Source organism: Tetrao urogallus (assembly GCF_951394365.1).
Source record: "Tetrao urogallus genome assembly, chromosome: 1".
NCBI classification, from domain to species: Eukaryota; Metazoa; Chordata; class Aves; order Galliformes; family Phasianidae; genus Tetrao; species Tetrao urogallus.
Genome location: NC_136813.1, coordinates 57918811 through 57930919, shown reverse-complemented (window position 1 = coordinate 57930919; position 12109 = coordinate 57918811). Strand labels below are relative to the sequence as shown.

At 39.8% G+C, this 12109-nt stretch overlaps 1 protein-coding gene across 1 annotated transcript in view; it reads right to left on the bottom strand.

The window, feature by feature from the left end:
* MCF2L (MCF.2 cell line derived transforming sequence like) overlaps nucleotides 1-10011 on the bottom strand; it is a gene marked incomplete at both ends in the record, with an annotated part of 134864 nt that extends 124853 nt beyond the window's left edge. Inside the window, one exon of the mRNA XM_079540922.1 lies at nucleotides 9834-10011. Within this exon, the coding sequence (XP_079397048.1) occupies nucleotides 9834-10011 (178 nt within the window). The remainder of the gene's footprint in view (nucleotides 1-9833) is intronic.
* Nucleotides 10012-12109: the final 2098 nt, after the last annotated feature.

Sequence of the window (12109 nt, the reverse complement as noted above, 5' to 3'; positions counted from 1 at the left end):
AAGAACACGTACATGTACCCCACAACGAATTTATTAAATAAAATACAAAGCCAATGTCCTGCCAAAAATTGTATCATGAGGCGAATGTACCAACAATTATTTTCAGCAGCATGCTAACCACCAAAATCCAGCTGATTGCAACAATTTGCAGACAACAGCACTGAACTTAAAAGGTAAGACTTTAAAAATAAGTGTGCAGAAAACTAGATGCTGTAGAATATACACAAACACACACACACAGTCCATGTTTACTTCTGTAAATACCAACCTTTCTTATTGTTCTGTCCAAAATCCAATGCATGCAGCCCATCTCCTTTGATTATGTATTTTAAGTAAGAGCAGCATACATGACACAGCATTTGAGAAACAAATGTAGTAATAACATCCAAGTGTGCACATCAAACTCCTCAAATGCAGTAAAATTGACAGACTCAGTGCAGTGCATTTTGCTTTTGCACTGAATTTGTTTCCAAGGAAACCAATAGCTGCAAATGTCTTCCCATGTAAGTGCAAAAGAAAATTCAACAGTGTGATTACTTGTTTATTCAGTATTTTATTCACACATTTATTCTATTCAATATCAAATTATTCTTCAGTTTCTGTTAGAAGACCAGAATTAATGTGTCTTTTGTCTTCCCCCCATAATCTTACTGAACATGTGTTACTAAAGGAAACGGGCTACCTATAAATCTTTTCCTCTTTATCCTCTTTTAATGCCCCAAAGTGATCAGCTTCCCCTGCTTTTCCTCCTTCAATAAGAGCAAGCAAAAAATACCCTATGTTAGGTTTTCATCCTAAAAGGTTCTCCAAACCTGGCAATACCCCAAGCTTCCAAGGAACAACACTGACCCAAGGAGGCTGCAAGAATGCTAATTCTAACCATGTGGAATAGAATTGCAAAATTGTACCATGCTATAGAGATATCACCATGGCCAACATGATGTAGGCTTCTTAGGATGAGAGTATAAAATATAAATATTAAATAAAAACTTAACAGAGATGCAGGCTAGAAAATCACTTTTGCTGCAGGGGACATTAAAACACTACTACATACATCTCTTATTTGTTATTTATATAGAAAGTTCCAAAACTGACACATATAAATGAAAAAAACTACAGACATTGCATCTTTTGTAAATTTAGACATTCTTTGCCTGCATAAAAAATTAGAATATTTACCATACCTCCTCTTTCAGCATTGGTGATTCAACAGCAACATCTACTGGACATGAAGGGGCAAGATACAACTTATTTAAAGAGATTAAAGAGCCAGGCTCAGAAGCAGAAAATACTTACAGTGTCAATCTTCACATACTTTCACATATTTTTGCATAACCTGAGCTGAAAAAACCTGAAGATTTACAGATGAATTTGGTCTGTAATTACCTCTCCAACGAGAAAACAAACCCAATAAAAGGATGGATAAAAATAGCAGTGACTTACCATTGCCATCTGGAGACCAGATATTTTTACTACATCTTTGAGGGATATTAGATATGCTGTGCTAACAGAACCATTGAAAGGAGTTTATTATACCCCTTTTTTGCTCTTTAAATCTGTTTTTCCTATTCATTAAACAATTTTCCTTTAAAAAACAATTAGAAAAAGAGAAAGAGAGAGAGAGAAAGAGAGAGAGAAAGAGAGAGAAAACAGGAATAACTAAAATCTTGCCAGATCAGACCTCAGACTGAACAAAAGTTCTTGAAAACATCATGACCACCCGTGAACCTTTAAAAGCTAAGGACAAAGATCCCCAAAGATTTTGGCCTTATGATGCCCAGCACTGGCCTTCTGTAATGGCAGAACTGTAATGGCAATGTCTAAACTTCCTAACAGGAGCATAAGAAGATTTGAGGCCTTGCAAAAGAAAAAACAATCTGTACTCCTATTGAGGGCACTGGTCACAGCACCAAGCCAGCTGAAATTCATGGAGTGTTTGGACAGTGTTCACAGACACAGGGTTTGAACTCTGGGTTTGCCTGTGTGGAGCCAGAAGTTGGACTCAATGATTCCCATGGGTCCCTTCCAACTTGGCACGTTCCATGAATCTGTAGGTCTCTCTTTCCTGTTGCCCACTCTGATCTAGTGAGCAAATCCTGCCTCTTGAGATGCTCACTGAGGTGCACACCAGGCATCTGTAGCAGCCCACAAAGGCTCAAAAGCACAACTCACACCAACCTTCTCAAGAGGGCAGCAGCAGCTCTGGGAAAACTCCAAGATGTCAACCTGAGGTAGCTCAGCCTTCACTAGAAAGAATGCCACAGGAATTATTGAGAGACTAGGGATCATCTCCTTGAACTTGAGCGCCTGAGTACCATCAGTGTTCTGTGAGTGCTGGTACTGCTCTTTCCTGCACTCCGCTGAGCAGCATCCTCTTCTGAAGTACAGCAAACAAAAGCTCCCTGCTGGAGCCAGGTTGTAAAAAAAACAGGAGAATAACTTGCTCACTCGGAGTCCAGGACTGGTTGCACACACATTATCATACTAGAATCCTATTTATAGCCTTCTTATGAAAATATATTTCATAGCAGTGAAAAGGGCAGACACAGCCAAATTCTGTGAAATGAAGTGCTCCATACATTATACCATACTGCTGTTCAGAGCTGGAATTAGGCCAATGGAACAGCAAATGTCTATGAAAAACATTAAGATGAAACACATATTCTAAAACAAGAGGTGTTCCTCAAAATAAGTAAATACAGGGAGGGGAAAAAAAAATAAAAGAAAAATGACTTCTTCAACATGTGTAATGGGGCATTTCTGCAGAAATTTTTCCCCACTCCTCTGGTTCCAATCCCTGTGGATAAAGAAACTTCTCTTGGGAAAACAACAACAAAAACAACAAAAACCCCAAACCAGCCAACTCTCCTCAGTGCACATACTGTTAGAAGGAGACATTTTCAGGCTACATTAAGAGAGTAGATTCTGTTTCTAAACCCACTAACCATGGTCCAATTGGATTTTTTTTTTGTAACCCCTCGCATCACTATGAAGGTCCCCAGTAGCTTCTCTGCACATACACAACCTCATGCATGCACCCACACACCTTACTGGATATTGCAGCTGCTGGTAAGGCTGCCCAGCTTTTCAAGAACCTCAACTTCCCAGAAACCTCAGCAGAAATGATACTGATGCGGTTTCTCTGGAAGCTTCACCTTTTAGACTGGTCTCCTTGGCAGCAGTTAATCCCAGCTTATTTTCTGCTGCTGTTTTCCATAAGGAAACGGAATCCATTCATCGTTTTCATTGTAGCTGTTCTGCCCCAAGGTGATACTTTGGTGGAACACGCAACAGGGCTACACAGTAATTAGCAAAAATACATTTTCCCAAATCAGCTCCTGCAAAAGAGGCCACACCAAGCTGATAAGCAGTGGTTTTAAATCAGCCAACTCCAGGTGCGATACCAATTCCATTTTCACCTCTCCATGCAAAAAGATGCTTTGCGACTGGTGGAAAATAAATTAAACTGTTCAAAAATTATTTTAGATGATATTTTAAGACTTCAATTACGTGCCAAAAATAATTCTAAAAAGTCACAGTTTTTTTAATGAACCTAATGATCAACAAATCTGCTTAAACAGATCTGATAAGGTAAGGTAAAAAACAATAAAGCTGCTCACTGAGTAACTGAAATTGCATGTCCAAATTAAATAAATTCTTCTTAGCCTCTAGCAATTAAAACAAGCACCATATCTTTAGCTAGAGGAAAGGTTTTCCTTTGACAGCTGGTCATTTAACCAATTATAGCTTAACTGTACTCTGCAATTGGTGCCAGGGAATAATGTAAAACAGAGCTCTGTAACATCTGTATATTTTCAACAGTAGGAAGGTTTCTACATATGTTACTTTTTGTATGTAAACACTTGTAGTAGCCAGAGCAAAATGCAAAAATGTACTTGAAAAAAAAGCTTATATGGTTTAATCTCATCATTTTCCAATATTTCTATTATCAAACCCCTCTCCCTTGTAGAGCTGGTTTGACTTTTTAAACACCAGGAGAGCGTGCACTGATTTAAATCCAGCAAATCTGTGTATGCATTTAATTATTTACATCAGGCAGCCTTGAGTAATTCCTTGGAGCCAGAGGCAACAACTGAACCCCAAACCTTGTCAGCATATTGCTAGAACAGAGGCAAAGCAATTTATTTCCATGACAAATGGCCCAGCTGGAAGCCAGCTGATCAATTTAACTCATCACTTCTTCCGTAAACATTTACAGGTGGTGCTGAGAGACATTAAAACAGCATATGAAAGTTGTAGCTCGGATGGCTTCTATTGCACCCATGCAAGTCCTGTTTACATCCACAACTCCAACTCCACATGCCAAACCCATCACACTGCCTGCTGTTATGAAAGCACAGGAAGAACTCTAAACCCACCATGTGACTGCCCCTCATAACATAGGAGTCACATCTCTAAGACGTGTCTCAGGTCATGCATTACCCTTTCAGAAGAATAAGCCAGTTTCTATTATAGAATTCTTTTTTTTTCTTGTTTGTCTTATAATCAAGCAGCTTTACAAAGATATCCACTGTCTACAGCTGCAGCAAAATGGGATTTACAGAATGCCTAAACAGGTTAGACGCATAACACCTGCTGAATTTCAATTATGCTTCTGCTTGGGCACTTTTCCTATTTCTTTGAGCCACATGAGGTACCAAAAGCACAAAAGTGCTTAAGTCAGGGTCTAAACAGAATTGACAAAGCTTTCCTACTTCTGTTTCAGCAGGCATCTAATACTTCTTCCCACACGGAATACCTGAAAACTGAAGCATGATGTAAATCAAAAGAAACATTTCATTACATTCAGAGGCATTGCAAATGCAATTAATTTCCATAATAAATGAAAAATGGCTGCTGTATCTCTAAATAAAATGACCATACGTGTCAAGTATATCTCAAACAAAAAGGCATATATAGCTACACAACATTAAAGTGTAGAAACCCAAGAAAAACATATTTGTTTTCACTAGTTTAATATTGATAGAAAATAATTTCATACTTCACAATATTAAAATGCCACTACTCGAGAACACATCAACTTAGACATAGTTTGGGAGATTTCTAGCACAGGTGGAGCATTACTTTTTGATATTGGTGTGATTGAGCCAACAAGGGAAGGTGGCCCACTAGACGTGCTACTTGCAAATAGGGAAGTGCTTGTGACTGATGCAGTGGTCAGACACTGATGTCTGTCACCATGCCCTGGGATAGGCACCAGGCCCAACACTGCCAGCCAGGTGACAAGAGCTATTGTCCTGCTCTGCTCTGCACTGGAGCAGCCTCACCTCCAGCACTGAGCGCAGGTTCAGGCACTACAATATAAGAACATAAAACCGTCAAGAGGAGGGCTGCAGAGATGAAGGGTCTGCAGGGCAAGGTGCGTGAGACATAAGGTTTGAATATTGGGTGATTCTATGTGGAGCCAGGAGTTGGACTAGATGATCCGTGTGGGTTGCTTCCAATTCAGGATATTCCATGATGGTTTGAGGCCGCCTTGGGCACGGTGATCACAAAATGACAAGTATCTGATTTGATAAAGTAAGACAGCTGGTGCTTAGTCCCCACCTCTGGAGCTGGAGGTATTTAGGATATGCACAGATGTGGCACTAAAGGACACGGTTAAGCAGTAAGACACAGTAGGTCAGGTTGATGGTTGGACTCAATGATCTTGAAAGTCTTTTCCAACCTAGATAATTCTATGAAAATTCATCACGTGTGGTACTGAATTACATACATAGATGTGCACACATACGTACACACATTCTGAATGCGATTGCTGACATACTGAAATACTTCTCTTTGGCTCATTTTCCATCTGGCAGTGTCTTTTTTACACTAATAGAGCTTTTCTGCTCTAACTTCTTGAACTGAATGCCACTAACTGAACAGGGATTTATTTCAATATATTCCATATTTGCTATTATCCCCAAGAAGTAAGGAATTAGAGTAAGATGTTCCATATTTAAGAGGCTGGCTCACCTGCACAGCTTAAGACTTAGATGAAAATCCTGACAAGATTCTTATTGATTCTAACCAAGCTGGGATTTCCACACTCTATTACTTAAATCAGCAACACAATACAGATGAAGTGTACCATGCCAACATTCTCCTTTCTGCGTTGTTAAAACATGTTTAAGTTAATTGCAACAAACTGTCTCATTTTGAGGAGCTTAATTCCTATGAATTTGCCAAATGCCTTCAATACAAGTTCAGTTTTAGTTGAAAACAGGACTTCCAGCTAATAAACAAACATTTGCTCATATGCATGTGCTGAGACTGATAGCAGCCATAGCATGGCCAATAAAGGAACAGATCTGTCAAGAGATCTGCTTATAAAAATGAGTCCAGCTGTAAGCAAATATCCTTGAAAACAGAAAAATATTAACTGTGTACACATAACACATGCTACATCTTATTTGGCTATGCACTTCATATCAAACTTCTAGTGCCAAACAGGCAGCTCAGGGTAGACATAAAACTCCCATGGTAAGATCCAGCCAGACCTTTATGACAACACACTGCCACCAAGCTGACAGAAAAATAAAGAGCAGAACAGAATGCTTTATCAGCCAACAGTTATGGCAAACCCAGTTTTACATTCAGAAAGGAAAAAAAGCAATTCCAAGCTCCCAAGCTCCCTCCTTCAGCATTATGGCAGATACCAACAGTGACAGCAGTAGTTCTTAGCTCTGTGCCACGCATCACTAAGTGGCTTGTGTATTACAGCTTAGGGACTCCCCACTGGTTATTTTTAAAGGCAAGAAAGGTCGTGGGCTATTTAGTATCTGCATGGACAGTTCCAGATGCCTGTAATGCCATCTTTATTCCACAGAAGACGTCCCCATGTTAATCAGATTACAACACAATGTTGTCACTCAAGGAAAAGAAAAAACACCAATCTTTCTGCAGCTGCATACGGAAGTCCAACACAGAAGTTCCTGACTGCCCCACACATTTTCTTCTTCATTTGACTTTTTGTTGTTGTTGTTGTTGTTGTTTTGTTTGTTTTGTTTTGTTTTAATTATGCAAACAACCTCAGTAACAATATTTGGCTTGGTATTTATAGCCTCATTATCTACATATACCAGCCACCTGTATTAACCCAGCTTATATGTAATCCTTTGAAAAAGCTTTCCATTAAGCAGTGATTTGTGGTATATCGTAACACACACAACCTTGACAATGAAAATAAAATTCCAATGAGATATTGAGTATGACAGAGTCTTGGAGAATATAAACAACTCCATGAATCAAGGAACTTTCCAAATATATTGCATAAATGGAGGACTTCTCCCCAAAACCACACTGGTTTAATCTTGTCACTCTTAAATGCCAATAGATGAGGCTTCTAAGATGCCATTTTAAATCTCTTATGTTTTAGTTAAGATTTTTTTTAAGTATGAATTTGTAGACATCGAGGAATAGAAGGAATTTAGAAGGACCATTGCAGTGCTTATATACGCTAAACAATGCAGTTTATGATTTTGAGATAACACCAAATTCATTTATTTCCAAGAGCAAGTAAATGTAACATGAGCGTTTCAAGCGCCTGTGAATACAGCAGCTGATGATTTGCTTTACAGCACGTTTACAATTGTTAGAATTGGCACATCACATTCACTCAGCTGCCATTTGATTTCTTACATAAAAATCCTCATAATTCTGTAAAATGGTGAAAAGGCACCCATTATAATTTAGAATGTTTAAAAAAAAAAAAATACTTTCACCTTATTATGTCTTCCCAGGTAAATCTGGACTGAAGAGACATAAACCTTTGCAATCAGCAGTCACCTATGTCTTGGAATTTCTCAAAGCCTAGGCAATCATGATGATCCTTACACCATAATAAAGTTTTGACTGTAGCACCCTTGTTGCTACGTGTTACAGCAACAGCAATGAAGGTTCTTAAGATGTTACACTAGCAAATTTTTTACACCATGAAGTCTCAAAGATTTGTTCCGCTTTCCTACTGGCTTAGCAGGTGGTTAAAAGAAGAAGAATGTGTCTTACTACAAACAGATCTAAACCGAACAAATGAACAAGGAAACAAAAAGGCTTACAATCGTTTCAAGGAGGCTGTCATCAGAGCAGAAAGGCCCCAGTAAAAAATGTTATGTAAACAGGCCTTCAAGCAGAATGCTCCTGAAGTTCAATCCTGACCATACAGAACAGCATAACAGGCATTGAGAAATGGTAGATGTGCTGGATTATCCTTATTTATTGTTTTTTAAAGACTCATGACTGCCTTTCAAATCTCCGCCCTTTCTCCGTGCTCCATGTTTTCCAACCTCTTCTGAAGAGTGGGAAAAATTTATTTATTATACCACATGGATTGAAAGAAAGCAACACAGCTCAGTTGGACATTGTCCTGCTTCCATCTTGGTTACGCTCTGCTTGAAGCTGCATTTTGCACGTTTCCTCATCTACAGTTCTCAAGCTAAGCTCTTAAGTCTTCCAAGATGCAAAATGTTCTCAAGCAAAAATGTGTAAATTCACAGACACAAGACCTGCTCTTAATTATAACTTCTAGGAAAACACTGCAGTAAAAATACTGCTATTAATATAGTATCAATAGCATAACAGATGAGTTCCTGGGGAGGGAACAAAAACACTAAAACTTCAGCAATGGCAGCATATTGTTTAACTTAGAAGAGCTGCAAGATCCTCTCCATACTAACAGTGTTATCAGGCTGCAGGAGGGGCTCTCACATTGGCTTACAGAAGCCAAAAACAGAGATCATGTTGTAACCCAGATATACTCTTATGATTTCCACTGAAGTTCCATTTTGTCAACTTCTGACCAGGCCTGGAATTTCTGAGAGTTTGGAGTGTTTGGGTTTTTTTTGTTTACATGTTTCTTTGTTGCTCTCAAAAGAAGCGTACCATGGCTGCTGAGACCTCACTATTACATGAATAAAACAAATACTCTAGTAACTGCTTCCTGCTAAGCTACAGCAGAACAAGAAGAACTTTTTCTTCTGTAGTTGCACCAGTATTCAGGCTAAAAGAACCACTTTTTTTTTCTTTGCTGTTACTGCAAAGGAGTCATAGCCTGCCCTGTGATTGTGTATTAAAGGCAAAACTGCATTTCAGTTGACTCCACCTTTCTGATTTTGGACCGTATTTCTAGCTAGAGAGGTTTGCATGAATACCTGCAGATATTTTGCAATGACCTAGAAGGCTTACATATATAACTTAATAAAACCAGAGGAATACGTATTAATAAAGACCACTCACTATCCATTAGAAAAGTTTATCACGTTATAGCACTGTAGTCCATCTCCATCAGTACCAAGGCAAAAGCCTGTAACAATTTCCTATGTGAGTAAATGTAAGATCATATGGCAAAGGAAAAATGAGTTTTTCATCCCTGTCACTGCATACCAGCATTCACTACATTTTTCTCCTGCTTATGGACCACGGCAACAAAAGCATGGTGAAGTGCAGAGTTATTTTGTTCTTGCTTCTCTGAGCAGTTTATCTAGAGCATGATTTTAAAACAGTAGGAAGGTAGGTCAGGTTCCTCGGGGATGACTATTTTTTGCTAATCAATTAATTTATGCAATTATTTTAATTTCTTATGGCAAGCATCAATACCCTAGAGTAAAAGCCTTCACTCCTTGCTGACTGCTCCTAGACATTTGTTTTTGTTGTGACACCACCCTCCCCCAAGCTTGGCAACTGCTTGATTTGGGTTCCCTTCCCTATACTCACTGCTCGTGATGAGACACAACCAGTGCTAGAATTCCCAAAGCCATCACTCCTTCCCTTAGTCCATACAGCCTGGCAGCCAGTGGGACCATTTCCAAAACACACCACATTTTTCTCACCTGCTGTGCTTTCCGGCACCTCCTGCTTGTCTCGCACAAGCTGCATGATGTCTGACACCACAACCTCGTGGTTCGTGTCTTCTTCTTTCTCCTCATTAGACTGATTGGCTGTTGCAAAACAGTTACAGCTACCGGTTTCTTTGCATGGGACCAGCCTCCAGTACCAATAGTCAGACATGAAAATGCTCTGTGTTGATTTCTGTAAATCAAAAACAAACAGAAAATCATTTGCTGCCAGATCTCCCACACAAACATGCCTAAAAACCAAAAACACAACACAAAAAACATAATTTCTGAAAAGAAAACCCTCAAGTAATATCAAGATTGACAGTTATACACAGATTACTGATACCTTTGGTTTCATCTGAAGAAAACTTATATGCAGTTTATAATAGTCACCTATGGCATCTTACTCAATTCATAGAAGCCATCCATGGAAGAGTATCCAAAATACTAACCTCAAGAGTCCCCTGTAGCTTTTTAGAATGGTTATATTGTAAGTCAGCGAGCCACTCACATACACAAAGACCCTTATTTCATGCAGTCTTAGTATCAATTGTATGAAAGCAAAAATTAGCAATGTCTCTCCATATTTTCAGAAGGCTGAGTCAATATTTGGAAAGCCAATTGAAGCAGGTGAAAGAGCACCCCAGAGTGTGTGCTGGCAAAAAGCAAACTAACGCAAGGATTAAAACATGACAGAATGCTTCCTGCACTATGGGAAGCTGAACTTGCTGTGAGAAGCTTTAATAAGCACACGAACTGAAGGAAACCTTGATGATGGGAGAGTGGCAGGGGGAACTGATAATGCAGACCAGTCAGGTTTGGCTTTCACCTGGTGCCAGGGGCCCTTGAGCTGCCTTCCTGAGCAGGAGCAGGGGCACAGGAGCACCCTTAGCCCCCCTCTAGCCAGAGCTCATTCTCTGCCCTACTTGCGATTAGGGGGAAGGGAGCAAACATGAGCTTTAACACCTGCAGGTTGCTACATTTACATATACAAATGTCAGAGAGCTACCACATTCTTTCTCTTTTACATTAACAAAAACCATCTCTTCCCGAAATTATAGATAATTCGACATTCACTGTATGAGCTTCCCAAATGTTTACAGTTGCTAAACTGTACTTGGGAACTCTGCAGAGCGCACTTCCTTTGGGAAACCACACCTCAGCCCCCTGGGCTGTCTGCCCTCTTCCCCAGAAGACACACTGGGGAACCAAAGATGCCCGAAGCACCGAGGCCAACACATTTTTCTGGCCATATCTAGAAATGCCAAGCTGAAGAGGGGGGACACATACATTTCTCTAGGTAAATGTAATGCTATCTGGATAAGGAAGCACTGGATGATGTCCATTTGTTCTAAAACCCAGTGCTTCCAGTGTAGCTGCATTGCTGGATGCTCCAGTAAATCTTACATTACGTTTAAAGGTGACAGCTTCAGAGAGCTGAAGAAAGTAAACTCCATTAAAAAATTATCTTGATGCAAAAGAGTTATCAGCTTAAAAACAAACAAGAAAAAGTCAATCCCATGTTATTTAGCAGTAGGTCCCCCAGGAATCAGGTCAGGAGCATTTAGCATCTCTGTCTCTTATTTCAGTTCTTCAACAGAACAGAGGATTTCCTGTTGAAACACTGTGCTTGAAATATCACATCAAGGTGAATCTTCTCACCGGATTAAAGATAGCAATCCCACTTTATTTTAGGCCAGTGGTACAGTTCCTACAATTTTCCCTTTTCGTGTTTCCAGACTTCTGAGGCTCTGCCACATTTGCCAGTGGTCTGAAAATGCAGCTGCAAGCAACGGGCTCCAGTTATTCTGCAGCTGCCCAGCCTCCCATGCCCAGCACACACATCCCCGCTGTCAAACAGGTAGCAGAAACCTGTTTGCCTTCAGTACAGCTGCATTCGCACACACGCTGCTTATAAGTAACTGTATTTACTTTTAAGCTGCATCTACCTCTGTGAGTGTTTGATGTGCTGCATGCAACTGGGCAACACGTGCGCACACAGCTTAACGGAGCAGCACTGCTGTTTGAATGAAAGAAACACTTCACAGCACTTCAACAGATTTTTTAGTTGCGTGGCATTTCTTTCAATTACCTTTGAGATGTTAAACAAATCGATTTTTTTTCCTCCTTAAAGTCCCTTAGAAAAGTTTAAAGTTTCTGGTCCCGAATTTCTCCTTTCCTTGCTTCCTAAAATTGGGGCAGGGAATGGGGAATCTGCTCTGAAGAAGCAAAAATCCCAGAAAGTTGCAGAGGATTTTTCCCCAGCTCTT